The 23,235-nt window shown below is 39.0% G+C and overlaps 1 protein-coding gene across 2 annotated transcripts in view; it reads left to right on the forward strand.

Moving 5' to 3' along the window:
* The window catches only part of LOC127438332 (DENN domain-containing protein 1B-like), a 133,500-nt gene that overhangs the window by 98,562 nt on the left and 11,703 nt on the right, over positions 1-23,235 (forward strand). For both annotated transcript variants that reach the window (XM_051693854.1, XM_051693855.1), the window contains exons 14-19: positions 2,235-2,336; positions 12,982-13,072; positions 13,499-13,539; positions 14,496-14,534; positions 17,305-17,361; positions 18,148-18,234. In XM_051693854.1, coding sequence (XP_051549814.1) covers positions 2,235-2,336; positions 12,982-13,072; positions 13,499-13,539; positions 14,496-14,534; positions 17,305-17,361; positions 18,148-18,234 — 417 coding nt within the window. The remainder of the gene's footprint in view (positions 1-2,234; positions 2,337-12,981; positions 13,073-13,498; positions 13,540-14,495; positions 14,535-17,304; positions 17,362-18,147; positions 18,235-23,235) is intronic.

Raw genomic sequence — 23,235 nt, forward strand, 5'->3', positions numbered from 1 at the left:
TAAAAATGTACAATTCATAACATAAACATAAACCATAAGCTAAAGAAAAATAGCTGTCCTTATTTCTTTATACTGTTAGAGCCATCATTTAAAGGTAGAGAAGCGATACCCTGTTTCAGAGAAAGAAAGCGTAAAGGCAAAAAGGGATAAACAGGTGCAAGGAAAGGTGGGCCTGTCTGTATCACCCAAATGTCAGATGTTGAAAAGCCCAAACAGTCTCTTTGAAGTTTGCTTTCAGGCCCTTTGTGGTCTTCTCAGACTCTCTAAACTCCTGAAATGTGTCTCTCGGTTTCGAGAGCGGCATCGAGGAAAACAAAGTACTCTCTCTGTTTGTCAAATATGGCCATCTTTGTTGGCGAGGCAGAGAGTAATTGGTTTGTGTAGACCCACAGAGCGAAGATACATTATTGATGTTTCAGCGGTTGTGCACTAACTGGCTTTTTGCCGCCAGAAAAAAATACACACATGCTCAAAACAGGCGAGTCTGCGCAACTCATTGCCTTCAAAGTGGTGTCTCAATTGAGTACATTGTCTTCAAATCTACATGGAATTAGTGCTGTTTTCATTCTCTTTTTTATAAACTGAAGGCCTTCAGTCACACCACTTTCATTTGCTTTGCTTGAGTTTTAAAACAAAAGCTAAAAAATGGAGCGCTCTTTTGACAGTCGGCCCTGGTTCATTAAGATTCTGAGAAGTCGAACAATTGAAAATCAGCCTTTGTGCTGGTTTATTTTGATTATTGTTTCAATTGATTTTTACTGAGGCACCAAAACACCCTTACTTCACAATGAGAGCACTGCATTGAAATTACTGCATTAGTAGAAATATTTTATTATTAAGCCAGTAATTGATGCATAATTTCAGAACATTCCTCCATGAGAACGCCTAAACGCATCTGAAATGGGATAGCAGTATTTGACTTTACACATCTAGTATTTCACCAGCATTACTGTCATGTTCTGAGGTAATGGCTTATCTTTCACACACTGCATTTCTTAAGAGGCTCTTCCACTGAAACGAATCATCTATATGAAATACCGCTCTGCTTTATGGAGCCCATATGCTTTCCCATCAGCGCCTTTGCAGAATGCCAGCATCTAACTGAGCTGTAAATGAAACGATGCAGGGAAATGATAATTAGCTCCCATGCAAGAGTCAGCAATCACAGGCTTATTAAGGTCATTATAGTCTGCTACCTCATGGGTCTCTTTTGGTATTGACCCCCAAGCAGCAAGTATGTTGTAACAGATACACAGATCAAACTGGTTTTAAGCCACATCCCTTAGTGTTTATGAACGTGAATTACACAAATTTATAATTGAGTTGCGTTTATGATGAGAACACAGAAGATGAGCACAAGAAATGCTAGTGCAAATGTCAAGCTGCTATCATTGGGACTCATTCATGAAACAAAATTTGATAAATGATTTTCACGAAATTGTCACATTTAGTGCGTTTACATACATATACACTGAAAACTACCAAAAGTCAGGCAACCCAAAAAAACTGTGCTTGCATGAGATTTGAAATTTTCAGCTTATTCTCTGCTTTTGATGTCAAAACATAAACAGGCATTCGCACAATACATGCGCACATTGGATAAGTCAGTAAGAACGCCAGTAAAAGTATCTACATGTAACATGAAATCGGTTGCCACTTAATGAGGCTATGTCCACACTAATACTGTATGTTTTCGGTTGCATCGATTTTGCTACGTTTACGTCTCTCATCCACACTAGAGTGCCATTTTCTTCCACCGAAAACTGACACTTTCAAAAACGCTCTCTAGTTCTGCATACTTTGGAAAATGACATTTGGAAATTAAAAACTGTAAAGTTTTTAACCGAAAACGTGTTAGTGTGGACAAGACCTGAATAGAATGCAATAATTTACCCAGAGATTTGTTCTGCTTGTGTTGCATGAAATAGGCTCATTGTGTTTTCACCCCTACATACCTTACCACAAATTTCCCATTGATAAATAAGATCTAAGTGTACATATTCTATCAAGCCTTAATTGTTGCTCCATCTTGTTGGCTGTTTCTATTCTGCTTATGTAACTCAGGGAGAAATTGAAATGATGTAATTGATTGCAACGGGTGATGAGGATAAACAAGCGAGCGTAGTCAAAAAAAAAATCTTCTTGCATGTCTTGGATGAAGCATCGCCATTTGCAGGAGTTTTAGCCAATAGCAGACTGTCTATTGTCATTAAACAGAGCTTTCTTCTCCCCAGGGAGAGCCAGTCAGCTTCTGTGAGAAGAGTTTCGTGGCACACCGCTCCAACACCATGAGAAGTTTCCTTGAGATGGCCGTGAACCTACAGCTTTTTAAGCAGGTAGAGGGGAAATGATAAAAGAGACACATTTTCCAACATGTTTTTTTAGCACTTCTACCTCCACTTTAAAACCAAAAACATATTTTGTATTGTTTTGTGGTCCAATCCAATTTTATGTTTGCTTGCTTAAAATATCAGACTATTTTTATTTTGGTCAACAAATATTGTAATTAATAAATTGTTTAAATGTCTAACACTTGTGACAACTTTCCCCAATAAATGTGACGAATTGCCATGACCTGACATTCAGTATATCAAAAATACCCTTGAGAGAACAGTTCAACCTTTCAGTTAAAATCTAAACTTCATTATATAGTTGACTGTTGCCTGAATATATGCCAGTGTTGTTTTGTGTTCACTTGCTTGCCCAACAGCTATTACAAAAATAGGATATTGAAATTTTAGTTTAGAAGATAGACATATTCTAATTTAATCTAGTTTGAAAACAACATACAGTTGTGGGCAAAAATATTGGTACCCTTGGTAAATATGAGCAAAGAAGGCTTTGAAAAAAAATCTGCACTGTTTATCCTTTTGATCTTTCATTAAAACAAATCACAATAATCTAACCTTTAATTGAAGTAAAACAATTGAAAGAGGAGAAATATCTCATTATTAAATAAATATTTTTCTCCAAAACGCATTGGCCATAATTATTGGCACCCTTTCATTCAATACTTTTTGCAACCTCCCTTTGCTGAGATAACAGAGTCTTCTCCTATAATGCTTAATGAGGTTGGAGAACACCTGGCAATGGATCTGAGACCATTCCTCCATACAGAATCTCTACAGATCCTTCAAATTCAGAAGTCCATTTTGGTGAACTCTCCTCTTCAATTCACCACACAAATTTTCTGTGGGGTTCAGTTCAGGGGACTGGAATGGCCATGGCAGAACCTTGATTTTGTGGTCAGTGAACCATTTTTGTGTTGATTTTGATGTTTGTTTTGGATCATTGTCCTGTTGGAAGATCCAACCAGGGCCCATTTTTAGCTTTCTGGCAGAGGCAGCCAGGTTTACATTTGTTTTTTTTATCTGTTGGTATTTGATAGAGTGCGTGATGCCATTTATCCGAACAAGATGTCCAGGAACTCTGGCAGAAAAACAGCCCCACAAAATTAAAGATCCAGCACTACATTTAACCGTGGGCATTGGGTACTACTTCATCTCTGTGTGCGCCAAACCCATGCGCCAAAAAGCTCTTTTTTTTTTTTTTTTTCATCTGACCATAGAACTCGGTCGCATTTCAAGTTCCAGTAGTGCCTGGCAAACTGAAGATGCTTGAGTTTGTTGTTGGATGAGAGTAAAGGCTTTTTTTCTTGAAACTTGTGGTGGTGTAGGTGATGTCTGATATTTTGTTTGAGACTTTCTGACGCCAAGACCCAACTAATTTCTGCAATTCTCCAGCTGTGATTCTTGGAGATTCTTTGGCCACTTGAACCATCCTCCTCTCTGTGCGTGGAGACAATATAGACATGCGTCCTTTTCCAGGCTGATTCTTAAAGGAATAGTTCACCCAAAAATGAACATTTGCTGATAATTTACTCACCCTGAGGCCATCCAAGATGTATCTGAGTTTCTTTCTTCATCAAAACAGAATTTAAGACTTTTAGAATTTCATATCAGGCCTCCTTTTCTAAACAATGCAAGTGAATGTACTCTTTTTTTTGACGGTCCAAAATGCATGGGCGCATCAAAATAATCCACATGACTCCAGTCGACAAATAAAGTTCTTCTGAACCCACACGATTGATTATTTTGAGAAACAAAACAATACTTATATACTTTTTAACTACAAATGTTCGCTTCCATACATCTCTGCGACGTGCGCTCATGAGAGGGATGACATAAGCTTGTTGGTAAGGTCATGCATTTACATTGTTTTCTTATTATTATTATTTAGAAATTATTTTTTATTTTAGTTTATATTGTTTTGAAATTGTTTTGGACTGTTTTGGTTTGTGAACAGCGCTTGGTCTGTGCTCTGTGCAAGTTTCTCTTGTAAACAATGATGCACTTCCTGCCTCCTCCTCTAAAGAGGAGATCATCCTATAAAGATCTTGTGTTACACGAGGCGAGGAGCAAAGGAAAGCTTTCTTGGAAGAATCACAACATTTTCTTGTTCCCAGACTTTGCAAATTCGACAAGAGAGAAACGTGGTCGATTCAAGGAATGCAAGAAACTCTTACATCAACGGAAGATCGCTTTTGCTCTGATGTTCCCGGCCAAGTTGAGAATAGATACTAAGGATGGCCGCAAAGTATTTACATGCCCACAACAAGCAATGTCTTTCATAGAGGCAATGGACTGAGTTAGCCATTTGATGTTTCTCATACATACACTTGGTTGTCCGAGGAAGCTGAGCGCCGCCTTTGTTTCTTTTTGTGCTGGTTCAGCATAGTGGCTGGAGTTTGTTTTGTGGAATAACACTCCTTTGGGACAGTTGTGGATGAATCTGCTCGTTCTTTGTGTTTATGCCTCCTATTGGCTGGAGTTTGTTTTGTGGAGTATTTTTTATAGGACATTGGAAGGATTACGTCATTTGCTGCACTTATGAAACAGCCGGCTCACTGAACATCTGTTTGACTGTCTGAGGAAACTGAACTGATTTTTTTTCTTTTTTTTTTATGTTATGTAATTTTGTCTCACAAAAAGCACCGGACTTGAGCAATCCGACAGCAAAGTTGTCACGGGGACTCTTGTAGGTGTACATGGACTCTTTGAGTTTAGAGGGATGGACGCCGGTTGGTGCTGTCGTGTGCAGGGTTAATGCATTTGTTTGGTTCTGGGGAAAGTTCGGGGTTTGATTGTTGCACTAATGGGGAATGTGGCCTTTATAATCTTGTTTTTGACACACAGTGTATTTTTTCTAATATGTCAAAATGTTAATATGAGTGGATTATATCTCTCCACGTGGAATGTGAATGGGTTGGGGGCACCCCATAAAAAGAAGGAAGGTTATTTATTTTCTTAAACGTAAGAAATATGATGTAGTGTTTCTTCAAGAAATGCATATTTCCCCGCACGAAACTGAAAAATTTGGGAAGATATGGGGTGGAAATGTTTTCTTTAGTGCTGGCTCAAGTAAGAGCAGGGGAGTCATTACACTGACAAGTAAACATCTATAATTCAAATGTCTCAAGCAGATTAAAGATAAATTAGGAAGAGTCATTATTGTTTTAGCAGAAATTCAGGGGCAAAGGTTGATTTTGGCTAATATTTACGCACCTAACGCTGATGATCAGGGCTTTTTTATAGATCTTGAAGGGATGTTACAAGCCGCTGGCACCCCTTATGATATAATATTGGGAGGAGACTTTAATATATTGATGGACTCAGTCCTTGATTATAGTGAAGCAAAAGCCCCCTAGAGCAACAGTGACACTTCACAGGATGTGTAAAAATCTTGGTCTTACAGATATTTGGAGACTTTGGAACCCATCTGGTAGGGACTATACATTTTTTTCATCAGTCCATAAGATTTATTCTAAAATAGATTTTTTTTTATATATCTAAGTCCCTCATTTCATCTGTTATTGATTGCTCAGTTGGAAACATCTTAGTCTCAGATCATGTCCTGGTGAGTTTAGAGGTGATGCCACATATGGAGAAAAAGAAATCATATAGTTGGCACTTTAATGTATCCTTTTTGCAAAATCCTGATTTCCAACAAATGTTAAAGGCTGAAATCAGTGTTTATATGGAGACCAACTGGTCCTCAGTATCCTTTGTGGGCGTGGCTTGGGAGGCACTTAAGGCGGTTCTTAGGGGTTGGATCATACAGTATGCCTCATTCATCAAAAAATCCAAAGCACGAGAACTCGTGGAGTTGGAAGAGAATATTAAAAGTACAGAGACAGAACTGAAGCGCAGAATGTCTGATAGCCTCAGAGAATTGACCCGATTGAAATACAGATATAATACTATTTTGTCGTGGAAGGTGGAGTTTTGGCTATTCAGGGCAAGACAGTCGTATTTTGAGTCGGGGGACAAAGCAGGGAGGCTTTTGGCTAGATATATAAAGCAGAGAAAGTCTTTTTCTACAATTCCCTCAATGAAATCTGCAGGTGGTGAAATTTTTGCCTCAGCCATTGATATTAATAATGCTTTTAAAGAATTCTATCTTGATCTTTATAGTTCCATGTCTTCGTCTACTGATGAAGATATCAGAAACTTTGTGGAACCATTAGATCTCACTAAACTGATGACTGAGTAAAAAAATTATCTTGATTCTGAGATAACCTTGGAGGAGCTTGACGAGGTAATTAAGGCCCTGCCTACAGGCCAGATGGCTTTGCCGTTTAATTTTTTAGATCTTATGCTACAGAACTGGCTCCACTTTTGTTAGAAGTTTATACGGATTCATTAAAGAATGGAAAGCTTCCGCCAACCATGACACAAGCCCGGATCAGTCTGATTCTTAAAAAGGACAAAGATCCAAGCAAGTGTAAGAGTTACCGTCCAATTTCCCTGATCCAGCTAGACGTTAAAATTTTGTCGAAAATTCTGGCTAACTGATTATGTAAAGTTATGACATCTCTTATACATATAGATCAGGTGGGGTTTATATGGGCCGCAGCTCTTCTGATAACATTAGGCGTTTCATCAATATCATGTGGTCAGTCGCGAATGATCAGACTCCGGTCGCTGCCATCTCACTTGATGCCGAAAAGGCGTTTGATATGGTAGAATGGGATTATCTTTTTAAGATTTTGGAAATGTATGGGTTCGGAAATACTTTTATTGAATGGATTAAGTTACTTTATAAAGACCCGGTAGTGCCGATACAAACAAATGGATTAATTTCAGATTATTTTACTCTGGATAGAGTAATTTAGAGTAACTCTGGATTTACCCATTATTGTTCTGTCTTGCCCTGGAACCATTAGGAGCCGCGATAAGAAAGGAGGATGATTTTCCAGGAGTGATGGCAGGAGGTCTGGTGCATAAGCTTGTGCTTTATATTAAGGGGTTGGAAGTCAGACGGAGCGCCACCATTTCCGGAATGGTGTGCGGAGATGGGGAGGTTGGCAGCTTTTGAGGAGGTGGCAGGTAGAAGGCTGGGGTTTGGGGACTTGTTTTTCAGGAAGTGGGGTAGGTATTTGGTGGTTTTGGGGGATTATTGGGAAGGGATGAGGAGAGAGAAGTTTAGTTTAATTATGTTTGTTTATTATATATTTTATGTATTTTTTGGTTTGTTTGTTTGTGTGTGTATTATTTTATGTGACCACGGGGGTGTTCGTTGGGGTTAGGGTGGGGTTGGTGTTTGGGGAGGGATATTAGTAAATGTTGATTCGGTGTGTATGTGTTGTGTTTTTCTCTGTTGTGTTTTTTCTTCGAATCAACAACAACAACAAAAAATTTTATTACAAAAAACAATGCAGAATTTTTTCACAGCCTTCTTTGTTCATATTTACCAAAGGTGCCAATATTTTTTGGCCAACAATGTACTGTACAAAACCACTGCTAGAGAAAATACACATTTATTTTATTGGACTTTTGACTCAAAACCTTATCGTTACTAAGATATGGGCTGTCTTGTGTGACAACTCACCCTGGTCTCCCCTTTAAAAGCCTCTGAACAAGATCTCCATTCAACATATTGCACAGTAATTCTTAAGAACTGTGGGAATTGCTATCTTACTTGAACCATCACTTCCTCCTGCTCTATTTATAGCCCTGATATAGAGCCTCTTCTCTTCCTCCTTTTCTAAAGTCTTAATTTATACCCGAAACAAGTAGATTCACATTTAATCACAGCTTCTTCCTGTGCACCATCCACACAATCCACCCCCCCCCCCCCAAAAATCCCTGATAGTGACTAGCAGTTCAAAGACATCTCCATCTCTTGCCTGTGCAGTAGCTTCGGGAGAGCCCTTATCTCCAACTTGGCCATACTGCAAAAGGCCAGCGCCACTTAGCCCTGTTCTGACCATGAACCACATCCGCTTGGAGGCTAGCTCTGACTTGAAACATGCAGAGGCTGGCTGCCAAGAGATTGCGGGGGAAGTCTGTTAGCGACGACCTGCTTTCTGTGTTCCAGCGCCTGATGCTAACTCATGATTGCCCTGCCAGCAAGAGATCTTGCAGCGCTCTGGCATCTCCCTTTCTCCCTGTCTGCACGGGTCCAGTTAACTGGTGCTGCCTCCAGACTCTTATCACTACTCCCTCGACACCTTTAGAAGCAGCACAAAACAAATTCTGCTTTTCAGGTCTTTGTGTTTTTCAGTACAGAATAGTTGCTATGAAAGTATTTAGTTGCTTGGAAACATTTTCCTAGCAGGCACTGAGCGATGCTGCTGTTTTGTTTTATGTCATAATTAAATAACAGAGTTTTAAAGTACTTTATTCTCAATCATATCTGTATTTGCATTAAAGATAAACAAAACAGCAATCAAATTGTATCTTATGTTCAGCTCATTAACATGGACACCAGAAAGCCGTTTATTACGAGAAAGCTGCTTAATACTGGTTTGCAGCTTACACATGTACACGCACTGTTATCTACTTTCTCTTCACTCCCGTATACATGCGATTTGGTCAGTAAGCCGCTTTCTCCACAGCAACATAATTTCCCGCACCGCTGGAGTAAATAACAAACTTGGCATCTAAAGATGACCTTGCTATTTTTTATTATACAGTATATACAATATTTATTTGATGTATTCCAGAGACGTTGCTGTGTTTTATTAACTTTCCATCTCAACCTGCAGCAGAATTGCACTGCAATAGTGGGGTTTCCCTATTACGTCAAACTCCAGGATTCCCCCAATGTACTTGAACATATATAAAGTACATGGATGTGAGGGACATTAGTCGATATTTGGTTTGTATAAATTGGTATAGTTTGTGCTTTTTCCCTTTTCCCACTGTACTCCCAGAAATGTTGAATTATTTCCACTGTGTTGACTTGTTGATATGATAGGTAGGGCGTTGATATGATAGGTAGGGCTGTTCATGCACATTCGCACTCTTCAGAAATCGGTAAGAAAACTTCTTATGCGTTTACATGGACACATAAGCTGCATTCTCCGGGAGAGACCTAGGTGTGTCAAGCTTTGTGAACACTACACGATTTGCAGTTGGTGACCTGCGACTCACAGTACTCACATATACATTAGATCGCAAGAACTGATCGCATACTGGGTTTATCAACTACCTGACCATTCATCCCCGATTGAGGCCCTGTGTACACCTGGTATTAATATGCGTTTTGGGTGATCCGATCACAAATGTACAAGCGAGACACATCGCCATTACACCTGGTCGTCTGTTTTGACCACTTTTGTTTGGATTTCGAGGAGAGAGTCTCTGATTTCATGAGGACATACATCAGTCATTACGTCTGTGTATTTCTGAATGATAATAAAGCGCAAAAACGTAAAAGAAAAAAGAAAGCTCTAGAAACCCGACCTACACAATATTAGGCAGGTGGTTTTAATGTTGTGGCTGATCGGTGTAAGACCATTGGTCGTGAGATCTGAGACTTCTCGTCGTGGACCTGTTGCCAACTCAAAACATCAAAGGAGATGCTGGAGTGGTACTTGCTTAGGCAAGCATTGCTATTGCTCATACTTAGGAATATGTAACTCATCGCGAACAGCGTTTGTGCTACGGACAAGAATGATATTTCAATTCATGTGGCTTGTTGAGAATGGGTGTGCTGTTACTTTTCTAAGCAATCAGATTTACAATATTTGCCTGGAGAACAAAACAAAAAAAAAATCCCAAAGACTTGCATTGAAAGAGGGGCCGAAGCCATATTTGTAGACCAGTATATCATAGAGACTTGCAGGTGGGCTCTTTTGACTTGGGCTTGTAAAGGCGAAAGTATACTTTGGTTTTCCACGTGCCAGTACATCTCGCACACAGTACGCTTGACACAAATTTTGTCATCAGCACAGTATACGCCGACTGTCGCATGCGCCAACAAAGATGCAGACTGTTCACGGGTCTAGAAAACTAGGCTGCAAGCGGACAGTCTGACAATGACTGTGCTAAAAAAAATATCACTAAGCCGTAGTGCGCATGCGTCAAATGTGTCCGTACGGGCTCACAGTCAAAAGATTGTACTTTGATAACCTAGAGACTGAACAGCACTATGAAAAACTAAGGACACCCTAGCCTTAAGCAGCCACTTAGCAATCACCTGCAACACCATATCTACACCCTAGCAACCACACAGTTAAAAAACACTCGGAACACCTTAGCAACAGTAAAAGAACGCGCTGGCAAACACTCACTACACCCACAGGCAAGGGTCACTCACATTTTCTTCCGAAAATTTAGAAGTTTAGTTTTATTTATTCTTGCAGATACTGTATTTATGGTTAATTTGTGGTTGTCCATTCACATTATGTACTGTGCATCGTAATTATGACATACCTTGTAGGACCATTTTAGAGGGAATAAAACCACCACCATCTCCATCATTTAAGTGTTTGTGAACACAAACATGAAAGCAAGCAGGTAGGAGCAGTGGCTGGTGTTGTTAGTCAGTGTCCAATTAATGGGCTGAAGCTTGTGTATGTAATGTGATACTGAAGGAAGGGGTTTTATATAGGTGTTAATTTGGCCTGATTATGTGCTCTAATTGGGCTGTAGTGTGGCGGAGGCTGAACCCTGTGGTCACATCACTCATTAAAGAGATTGCAATGTAGATTGTTAGTTCAATGAAAAGTCCTGACCCCCAGAGATGGCCTCACTCTGTTTCCAGGACACCTGAGACCTGTCCTGGCCTATTTCTTCTTCAGTGATCTGATTAAATTATTGTTTTATTTTTTGCACTTCAAAGTGTTTGCAGTTAACATAGAAATCAAGAAACACATTATGATTTGAACAAACCCTTAACCCTTAGTATTAAACTTGGGCACACCGTTTGTGCTAAAGAAGTGAATTATACCTAAAAATCTTTTACTTTTCTAAGTAAACAGATTTTCACCTGGTAAAACTGGGGGGGGGGGGTTAGATTTATATTTAAGTGGGGACTTGAATCATATTTAGGGACCAGAATATCATTGAGGCTCTTTTGACTTGGGTCATTAAGCAACCACCTAGAAAGCACACACAATACCCTTGCAACCACCTAGCAATGCCCTAGCAACTGCACAACAATGCCCTGGCAACTACCCACAACACCTTTGTTGCAGTGATGTTTGCATGGTTGTGCAACATTCAGTTAAAAACTCACCCACAATAAAAATGTACTTATGATGCACTTTATCTGTTTTTTTTTTGTTTTTTTTATGTTTTTTGTTTTAGTAAGATTTTTTGTTCTCGTTTTATTTATTTTCAGACCTCTAACTTAGGCCTTTTTTAATGTGACACGAGAGGAAATTAAACTTCCCAAAAGGCATTGCTCACACAACATTTTCTTCTGCCATGTTAATCCATCACCTGATGTAAATGACATACTAGGGCTGGGCGATATGATGATATACAGTATATCGCGGCGACGATATAAAGTGTCAACCGATAAAGGTTTTGCTATATCGTGTATGTCGCGATATGTAAATATCCATGTGCGCAGTGTGGGCCTGTCTATCAGTGGGCAGGGCTTCACATGAGACTGAGACAATTGAAGAAACATGTACAGGGTTTTTCCGGCATTGAACATTTTTCTGTGGGCGCCCAAGCAAATTTAATGACCTTCATCGCGCTTTAAAAGAGCTAAATATTCTTCTCATCTGACACGCAAATGTTTCATGTGACTGAAGCTCCGAAGTGTGTGTGAATACAGTAGGCTTTCCGATATTTGTGCTCCACAGACAGGAGACCTGAGAGCGGGATTACTCATGCTACTCAATCATTTTTGACCTAGGAAAACCTTAATGTAGAAAGAAATCTCCACAGAAAGGGACGACTCCCAAACAGGTCAAGAAAATGAAGAGGAGCTTGTTATTACAACAGGTGCAACATATGTGAGTCACAATACGATAATCATTTGAAATACAAGCAATTTGTTTTACTACCTCAAAATGAAGCATGCAAAAGAATATTATGAAAGCCAAAAAATGAACTCCGCATTAATTCGGTCATTTATTTATTTATTGCAAGAAGTGATGTTTATTTGATACTTATTTTCATAAAGAAATGTTTATTTTTGTTGGATTTTTTTTTTTACTTGTGTTTTATTTTCTTTGTCGCATTGCTTTGAGAAGATCTTAAGTTTCTTGAGCAAAGTTTATAATAATAATAATATTGGTCAACAACATTTTAAACTGAAATGTAGCATACTGTTATATTTAGCATTTTCGTAAGGTTGATATATGAAAACAAGTTGATTTTTATTTATTTATTTACTTTGGCATTGTGTGTCTTGTTCCAAATAAAGAGGAAGTAGTTTTAATGTAAAAAGTATTTAATTCACTGACTTGAGTTCCAACAATATGCAATGCAATAGGGTTATTTAAACCAATTTTTATTGGTTTTCCAGAAAACTTTTACTATATCGTGATATATATCGTTATCGTGATATACAATTACTCATATCGTAATATAAGATTTTGGTCATATCGCCCACCCCTGTTACATACACACACACTCAGCAAACACGTCTGGAACCGTATAGATGGAATGGTTTTGGTGTTGTTCTCCCTCCCCCTTCTTCCTTAATAACCTGTGATACTTTATTTTATGGCGGCAGTTCATTGAAGGCAGACTGGCCAAATTAAATGCAGGAAGGGGCTTTACAGACGTCTATGAGGAGGAGATCACAGAGGGGGGCTTCTGTAGAAGTGAGTGCCACTTCTCCATCTTTCAACGAGTTGGAGAAAAAAAAACAGCTTACGCACAAGGTCTTTGGAAACAGCCATTAAGCTTTATGAGATAGTTCACCTAAAAATGAAAATGTCATAATTAACCCGCCATGTCATTCTGAACCCGTATTACTTGCTTTCTTTTCAGTTCCACGGATGAAAGTCATTTGGGTTTGGAACAATATAAGGGGATAAAGACAGTTTTTATTTTTTTGGGTGAACCATCTCTTTAAGATTAAGATAAAATGTAACATTTTATAAATGTCAAAATGTAAAATGTTATAAATTGTAAATTGTTCACTAAGTTCAAGTATTAGATTTTTCTTTATGAGGCGAAACTTCCTTTTATTTTTTTTATTTTTTTTACTTTTGATATTAACCAACACATGCTCTACTGTTTCTCAGGTAATTCAAGGTCTTATCAACAGTGGATTCACACCAAGATGGTAAGCAGCAGGAAATTATTCCTTTTTTTGTTCAAAATGTTATTGTTAATTTCATGCTGAATAATTAAGCCCAAAGTAGCTGCACACGTTTGCTATTTCCCATTGGTTATGAGGTGATGAAAAGCATCCAGTTGAGTGAATCGCATGAAAGTCAAGATACCATGCCAGGGAAGATTGTGAAAAATGTGATGTGGGACAGTTAAGATGTTGAGATGGGCTTGATATGATGTGACAGCCAGTCATTGGAGATGACATGAGACTTCTGGCAGGAAACACAGCCATTACTCGATAGGTTGAACAAAAGAAAAGCCCTCTTTCTCTCTTTCCCTCTGCTGTCTTTCTCTCACCTCTCTCATCGCTGTCTCTCTCGCATGTTTTATTTTTGACTGTCTCTTTGCCCTCTCGCTTTTGCTTTCTTTCTCTTTTCCTTCTATCCATCAGATGAAGCCGAATTAGTTCTCTGGAGTGCCTTTTTCTAAAGGTTTTGTGTAAAGTTCACATCCACTGACTGGCACAAATCCATAAGAAAAGGACACACTGCCATCATGTTGGTCAGGGCTTTGGGATGTAAACTGCAGCATCCAGTGCATTTTAGAAGTTTAGTGTGTTAGCCTTGCAGCATTCATCTGGTAAAGACCAATGTTACCCTGGGATGAGAGATAAAATGAGACAAGAACATTGGTCAGTTGATATTGATACATTTCAATAAGTCACTCTCTCGTGTTATGACGAATGCTGCACTCATATAAAGGGGAATTTTTGGGACCAAACCTGTTTAATAGTTCACTTTAATGACAAAGATGTTTCTCATTTGCTTTGGGGCAAAACAAAAGTTTTGGCTTGAGGAAAGGTGTTTATTCAGCCGTTAATGATTTTTGACAGTAAGTGGAATTTTTTTTTTTTGAAAAATCCTGACAAATACTCAGGAAATAATACAAATGTTCTCTTCTGCACAGCGGCAGAGGGCAAAACCAGTCGTGAAAAACCTTCAGATGGTGAGTTCATAGTGTAATACTATGCAGTTTTGACCCAGGATTTGAAACAACTGTTTATATATGCAGTAAGCACATAGTGCATCGATAATCTGTGGTGCTTAAAGCCCAAATTATACTTCGTTTAGATGCGGACGCAAGTATGATGCAAATTTCGTCATCAGCAGATTGCTCGAGAACTGAACGTGTGTGGCCTGATTTTTCAAAGTATAGGTTGTAATGGCCGTATCCCAATCTGTAGATGTTTTCAAACGGGGATGGGCATTTTTCAGCTATCCAATAAAAGTAGGGAATCACAATGTAGTAATCAGTGGGCGCTTCCAAACCAGGATGGCCGTTTCTCAAATATCCGCTGAAAGCAGGGAATCTCAGTGTAGTAATCAGTGGGTGTTTCCAAACCAGGATGGGCATTTCTCAACTATCCAATGAAAGCAGGGAAAATCAATGTAGTAATCAGTGGGTGTTTCCAAACCAGGATGGGCATTTCTCAACTTTCCAGTGAAAGAAGGGAATCTCAATGTAATAATCAGTAGGCGTTTCTCAACTATCCAATGAAAGCAGGGAATCGCAATGTAGTAATTAGTGGGCATTTCCAAACAAGGATGGGCGTTTCTCAACTATCCAGTAAAGGTAGGGAATTTCAATGTAGTTGGCAAATCGTGTAAAGCGGCTGAAAAATGCCCATCCCGTTTTGAAAATGCCCACTAATTAGGAAACTGCACCCAAGACTTTCACCCACTATTGCACTTGTGTATATGGTTGTGTGACAATAAAATTGATTTGATTGATTTTGAAATGCCCATATTTGTTCTGCAGAGACACAAGTCTCGATTTTTCTAAACGCGCGTATTCTGAATGCACAGTATCTACATGCACCTGGAATTATTTGCACTAATTAGTGGGTCACAAGGTGGCAACACTCAGTTGAGCTGTTGCTGTCATGAAAAGAAGATTTAAATGGCAGTAATCAGTAGGAGGAGATGAGGTTTAAAACAACAACAGTGGATGTGTATGTCAAGAGCATGTGTGTAAGGAGGTCAGGAGACTCCCACCTGCATTTGTACAACTCGAGTCTGAAGGAATATAAAGACAGCTTTATGGGTCTAATCTCCTGGAAAGTAATAGTACAGTATCTCATAGCAGTAGTAGCGCGCACGTGCCAACAGCTTGTGTATGCGGGCAGAGACAAATGAAGTATACTTTGAAAGGCTGAACGTTCGACTTTACTCAGATGCTTCACACTTGGTTTGATTGCTTGGACCAAACCCAAGTTCGTTTTCTCCCCCCTCCCCCTGCCTCCGCTGGTCTCTGTTCACATCATATTGTTTGGGTCCGAACCTCAGTCCGATTGCATCATCAATGTACAAGCGGCATCTGTTTACCACTGTAACTAGGTAACAACTCAAGATGTCATCAGCTCTACTTTGTTATTAAAGTATTCATCTCTTTGGATTTACCAGCAAATCTTTACTTGCACAGAACAACACTTGATGTGAGCTGCTCTCTGAAGGGGATTTATTTGGAGACAAGCAGGAATGAGAAATGCATTTACCATAATCATTTCGATGGGGATGCTGCAAAGACAAATTATACGTCATCACAAGCGGTTCACTCCCGCAGTTTGGTATGATTGCATTCATATCAGCAGCGAACTGTACTGGAGGTCACATGAACCACTCCCCTAGACCACCTTTTCAAGCGGACTTCACACCCGCGAACCACACCCGAGTTCAGAAAACAGCATTCATATCATCTAACCGAACTTCGACATCATTCGAACCGGGGTGCGCACCAAAAGTGCTAGTGTGAAAGCACCCTAAGCTTTCACGTCAAAACAGAAGTATACTTTGGGCTTAATTCTGCAGGAAACAATGACCGCATTTACATGCATAAGAATATTCTGATAATATTCGGAATTTGGTCATTATGGATTATGCAGGCATCATGACAACGTATTAGCCTGATTGCCATAACCCGATTAAGCCAATATTCCATTGATAGAAATCCAAATTAGACAGCTATCATATACTTAATAATAATCAAAATGAGGTAGCTAATATACACTTGTATTCATTGGATTTGGATTATGTAAACACCTTATTCAAAATATCCACTGTTATCGAGATGGGTTTTGCACTGGCATTTTCTTTAGACATGTAAAATTAATGTTTTAATGTCTGACTGAAAGAAATAAAAAATACAGCAATCGAAGAAGCACATATGTGTTGTTTTTTACATAATGAACATAAATGTAGATAAATTGCCAAAAGCATCATTGCAGTCTAATGGCCTACATTTTTTAATTGATATTGTGTACTAAACACATAAATGAGAATTAATGAGGTGATTAGAAATCAAAACATTGCAAAATTACTCAAAATGCAGTATAATAAATTTAAGAGTGGGCATCTTTGGTATTTCCTGCAGAAAAATGCCGCACATGTCTTAGTTTATTCATAATATGCTAATTATATATACTGTATACAGGAATATTTCCAATAGCTGTGGCGCATGTACACCTCTTTTTTCTGAATAAAGGCTTAACCAAAATATGGACCTTAATCTAAAAATTATGTGCACATAAGCATGCTGAGTACGTTTGATTATATTTTTTTAAACATAGGAATTACTTACTGTAGAAGAAGCAATGACTGCCTTAAATTATGATTATGACTCCCCTCTGTTTTATTACATTATATTATTGATTGCAGTTTTACCCAATTCACATTTTGTAATTCAGCTATTAAGGAGTGCTTTCTTTCTCTTTTGAAAGGCCAAAGATCATGCAAAATGGAAGATACGTGGCATGAAGGACAAGATCACACAAAAGGTATGCTATTCACATTTCACATACATGGCTGTATCTCAACCCTAGCATGCTTCCTACCTAGGCAGTAATTTGGGTATCATAGTGTTCATTCAAAAATTTACTGAATTTACACACTCAAATGCACACACACACAATTTAAAATGGATCACGAGACTTCACCCATGGCTCGCACTTTGGGTTTTAAATGGCTTGTGAAACCTGCTTAGCGCTTTGTTCAGGAGTGTACATTTCTAACAAGTGTGCCTCTGGCGATGAGCTGACATGTCAACCCCCCCAAGCCCCACCTTCCATATTTTTTGCATATTTCATCAGTGAGCGAGTGATTTCTTCAAAGCTAATGTAACGAGATGTATGTTTCTATAACACTGATGTCTTTGATAAGGCAATTGTGGTGTGAACTGTCAGGCCAGGGGCTGGGAAAGGCAGCCCAGAGGATATACTGTATATGCTGCTGCTGTCTGCTCTGCTTCAGCTAAACCAAAACAGATTTGAAGAAGACAGCACTCAGATGAGTCAGTGCTATTGTATGTGTGCACGCAGGAGCAGCTCTGCTCTGTGTTCATATAAATAATCATGGTGTATGTTGCTGTACAAGACAAATATGTATCATGTATATGTTTGAAAAACAGGCCTGATTTTCAAGCTGTAAAATTGAAAATATTAGCAATATATTTTGAAGGAAAGCATGAAAAATAGCAATAAAATACTTGCCCTTTAAAGGATTAAGTATAGGGTCAGTATTTATATTGTCTTTATTTTTCTCTCTTTTCTTTTCTCTCACTGCAGGATGCAGATGAAGAGGAAAGCCCGTACTGTGCAGGCTCTCCCATTAGCACTAAGAGCCTCGCACCCAGGAGGCTTCAGAAGAGAGCGGTGAGCATGTTCACACACACACACACACACACACACACACACACGGAGGGAAAGGGTTCATGGGCAGTCCGCCTCCTGGAAGAGTAAATCAGAGCCGACCTGAGGCAGGTTGATTGACGGCTGTGGCTAAAGCGGGCGTGTGTAGTGTGTGTCTTACGTGTGAGATTCAGTGATGTGTTGCCAAGCCCAGGCAGGGAAGCGGTGAGCCCCCCATTGAGGCAGAAGGTGGCCTGGATTCATACCATTCACTGGCCTGCCTCCATTGCAAACTGAAATAGGCTGCAGTTATTTCACAAAACCAGATTCTGGACTGGTAGTTAGTCTGAGGTTTTGTACTCACTAGTACTCACTTTGTTAGATCTTATCAGTACTAATTTCTAAAGGGGCCATAATCATACACCTCATTCTCTGCAAGTCTACTTATAATGTCAAATCAAGGTTTCTTGCAAAAAAAAAAAAAAAAAAAAGAAAACAGTGCAAGAAATGGTCCAATTGGGTGCAGTCTTGAGTTGGAAGACAGAGTGGGGAATTTACTGAGAATGAATTACAGCCCATAAAAGTGGCTTTTTTTGCAAGCACTGTCTGCGCTCGTTTAGCACCCGATTCACTAAAGGAATTATGCAGATCAGGCAGCAGTGCATACACGCCCACAAAATAGCCGCTGAACGCAATTGGCACACACAATTCTGTTCTTGCTGGCTGATTCTGGGCACCATGTAGCGGAGGATGTCGCAGACTACCGTATTTGACACACCCTGCCAGGACTGTACATCATCACTGTGATCCAGACACCAGAATCATCTCTTAAACATGCCGAAAGTGTGCTTGACTACACCGTACATCTGAATATATGCCAGGTTATAACGCTCTTCCCCATCATTTGATCATTATTTTATGAATTACTGCTGATATGATCGGTAGAAAATGTTAACAAACATCTCTTTTAAATTAAATTAATTTTACTGCCTACTTTCATTCACGGTAATAGCGCAATATAATTTGCGGCAGGCAATTTTTATGAATGAAGCTCCAATGAGCCTAATTTACATAGAAAGAAGGCGTGTTTGCCTGGAAAGGAAAAACAATGACTTAATTTAAATACTCAAGACACAGCGCAATTTCAGCGCTGATTGCGCCTGCAAAAATAGATTGCGGATGGTTAGTGAATAGTGGTGCAACTTCTTAGTGAATCTGCTCCAAAGACTTCGACGCAAGTTAGAGGTAAGTGGTGTTAAAAGTTGAGCTCCACTTAAAGTGCTTGTTTCCCCATCTCTATTTCTTGAATTTCATGGTATATTTGAGTCACGGAGCATCATACACTATGATATTTCCTCTGTAGTCTGCTCTAAAATATCAAAAATGTTTTATATCTTCCGACTAGATGGAATCATTCTCTGAGTGTAAGAAACCAAAGTTGGTACCCATTGTGATGTGATTTTCTGTGAAAACTCCAACTTTCCCTGACTCGGCCTGACTGCAAATCAGGGATAAAATAGGTGTTAGGTGTAATTCAGCCATTTGGGAAACATGCTTGTAAAGGAGTAAGGTGGGCAAGGAGGAGGCAGGAGCTGGCAGAACAGTCAACGTAAACTTTAATGACAAAAATGAACTTAAAACAACATAAAAGAAACAAACACACACACAGCGTGGCTGTGTGCATCTCTCTCTCTCGAAGCGGCGTCTCCGGATCCCCGCATATATCTCGCTCTCCCACTGATCAGCTGACTCAGCGCCGCCCGTGCCATGGCCCGGCCGCGCCCTCCTCCTCGTCACACTCTTCCTCCCCCACACTCTTTGCCCCACACTCGATTCAGGCCGGGGCGCCATCCGGACTGACCTACTCACCCCCACCCCCCCCATCTCTTGAGGGGAGACTTCTCCGTCCCCCAACGGAAGGCCGTGGCTCCTCCCCTTGAATGTCGACACTAAATGCCGCTCTTTGCATGCGCATTTCCGACCAATGAAAGACCAGAGTTTTAGGGAAATCTGTTTTAAAAAACAGAAATTATTTTTGTAGTCCTGTTTGGTGATGCTAGTGGCACAGAAATGACACACTTCATCTGTAATATTCAGTCTCTATACTCACTTGCTCAGCAACATGACTGTTTATCAAAATTTCAGAGCTACACAACGTGTTGATTAGCCATTGAAATATCACAATTCCGCTACACTTCCAGCATGAACAGCCAGCCCTTGTGCTCTTTACGATCGCACCTCTATGGACCATGTCAGAAGGGCATTGGACAAAACCCATGGCTGGCTTGATCCCTCCCCGCCTGCATGCCATCGTGTCCAGTGACTTTCCATCCAACCTTTAATTAGCGTAGCTATTAGCTGCATCCTTGTTGTCGGGGAGAGCCGGAGATAACGGAATAGGTGGTGTGCAAAAGTGTGGTGATAGATGTCCTCCAATTAGGGCTTTTCTTGAGGTGGCGGCCAACTCTCTACACTCATCTGTCTCTGAGGAACTCAGAAGAAGCATCCACATACATACGCATGTTCTGTGTTTGTGTGTGTGTTGTGCACCAGAGTGGATGTGGCAGCCACAAAGACCTTCCACACGATCAATGAGCAAATCAATCCGCTGCGCCGTTCAGTCATTGTTACTGTCTGATGGAGAACAAAAGAGCACAGGGTGATGGGGGTCTCCATGCCAGGTCTTTTCTTACTTGTACTGGTGTTCATTAAAACTTTCAGAAATTCTTTAATGAGACAGAAATTCCAGTGTTTAATGCCACTGTTCTTGATTTTTAAAGGTAGCATTATAGATGCATTGTGTCTTATGCTGTTACTGTATTGATCTTTTTTTAAACTAAAGTTTGCACCAGTTTGCTTGTAAATGGCTTGTTGTAAAAAAAAAGAAAAAAAAAAAGATACATTTCCTTAAAAGAATGTTTTGGGCGCAATACAAGTTAGGCTCAATCTACAGCATTTGTGGCAAAATGTTGATTACCAATGTGATTACCTTTGATGACTTTACTCTTATTCTAAAATGTGAAAATAAAAATAAATAAAAAAATAAATAAAGAATGAGTAAGTGACCCTAAACTTTTGAACGGTAGTGTAGATTGATACATTCTGAGACTCTGCTAATAAAGAAAAAAAAGAAAAAACATCTTTTTTTTTCTTTCTAATTTGACATATATCTCTGGGACATATATAAGGTGGCTCCGAAAAGTGTTTGTTTTATTTCCAATAATGTCAACTGTAACTGAGAAAAATGTCGTGTTGATACGGCAAAGCAATCAAAAGTAATAGCATTACAAAAATAATTTATTCTAGTGTACAAAAACATCTCCAAGTGTCCGAAAGCCTCACCAAACAAATAAAACATAATAATTGTGCATAAGAACTGATTACACATTGCAAACAACACAACAATCCCTAAAGGTTTGCATAGCATGGAGACATGATTTTAGTAATGAGAGTTCACAGAACAAGTGCCATTTGATTCAGTGAGTCTGCATCATCGAGTCTGTCAATGATGCAGCGACATCTCCTGGTGGCCATATGTAACATTGTGCTTTGTGTGGATTATTTAATGATCTATGCATCCTACCTTGTGTGTGAGCTCATTTGAAAGATAATTGCCTCCTCTAAGTTATGGTATTTTATGTAGTGATATTTTATGTTCTGCTTATTTTTCGTGAAGTTATAAGCAAAAATGCAGCATATAAGCAACAACTGTTCATAAGAAACATAAATGTCAAAGACACATACTTAGCTATTACTCGCTATACCTTTGTCTGTGAGTAAAACAGGTAGGCTGGTTGTATTCTACTCTTTGAGAGCTTTCCAAAAACATATAACACATTGCTATTTGATCAGTTTGATGTTTGTACTGATTACAATAATATGTACAGTGCAATATTTTTTTAATAAATTATCAAAACGGAACACTTCTTTGCCAGCAAATTCAAAGCACTTGTTCAGTTTTGATCATAATGCCTACATGCATTGTAATATAGAGCTTCTAAGCTTTCAAACAATACCTATTTTGTGTTTGTCAGGACTGTAGTTATTAATATATGGAGAATTATTTTTGGGCACAGCGGCGGACACATCCAAACTTAAAGGGATAATGTATCTGCGATTTTTGATAATCTGTGGTAATCAACATTATGCTGCAAATGCTGTCAGTTGATCTTAACGTGTACTGAACCCATAACATTCCTGTAAGTGAAGTCTCTTTAGTGAATGTACAGATTTGAATTAAGTTAAAGAAAACATGAAACGGCGTTCAATGCTTTTACCTTCTGCTTTTAAAAGTGAGTTCAAGAGAATATTCAGCAGGAAATAATTTAGGACAGGGCTTGATTTTATTCTTTAAGATTGATCAATTTGGGAGGGGGTGAAACATGTTACGCTATGATATTAGTAGTAGTAGTAGTAGTAGTAGCAGCAGTAGTAGTATTACACAGCTTTCTAGAATACTTGATTCTGATTGGTCAGTTACAGCTTTCTTTGATAAAATGTATGGTATAATGATCGCTAAACTGTATAACTGACAGTTCTCACAGTCAACCGATTTCCTATATAGCCGTGTTAGTTGTATGACTCCCGTATCACTCTGCGGTCTCTTTCTTCTCACATAATTAAACAATTTAAACTCTAATCAATATTTCATATCCATTTATTGTTTATTTATTTGATAAGTGGCCGTGTAATAAGCAGGATAATGTACCATCAGTCTGTCATTATCACAAAATTAACACTTTCAGAGTGATACAAGTCCAACTGAATATACAGTACATTATGCCTTACATAATATTTTCCTTGGCCGCATGGAAACTTTTTTTATTTAGAATAATGTGAACTGAAGAATTGTGTAATACAAGACCAGCTACATTTATTAAAAATGCAAATGGGGTTATTATTTTAAATTCAGGATTGTTGTTTTACATATGAAATGATTTTTAGCTTGTAGTTGCACTACACGTCCACTACAGTGGAAATAACAATACATACTGTACTTACAGAAAAGTTGAGCTGTGTTTTTTG

This window comes from Myxocyprinus asiaticus, chromosome 49, assembly GCF_019703515.2.
Source record: "Myxocyprinus asiaticus isolate MX2 ecotype Aquarium Trade chromosome 49, UBuf_Myxa_2, whole genome shotgun sequence".
Lineage (NCBI taxonomy): Eukaryota > Metazoa > Chordata > Actinopteri > Cypriniformes > Catostomidae > Myxocyprinus > Myxocyprinus asiaticus.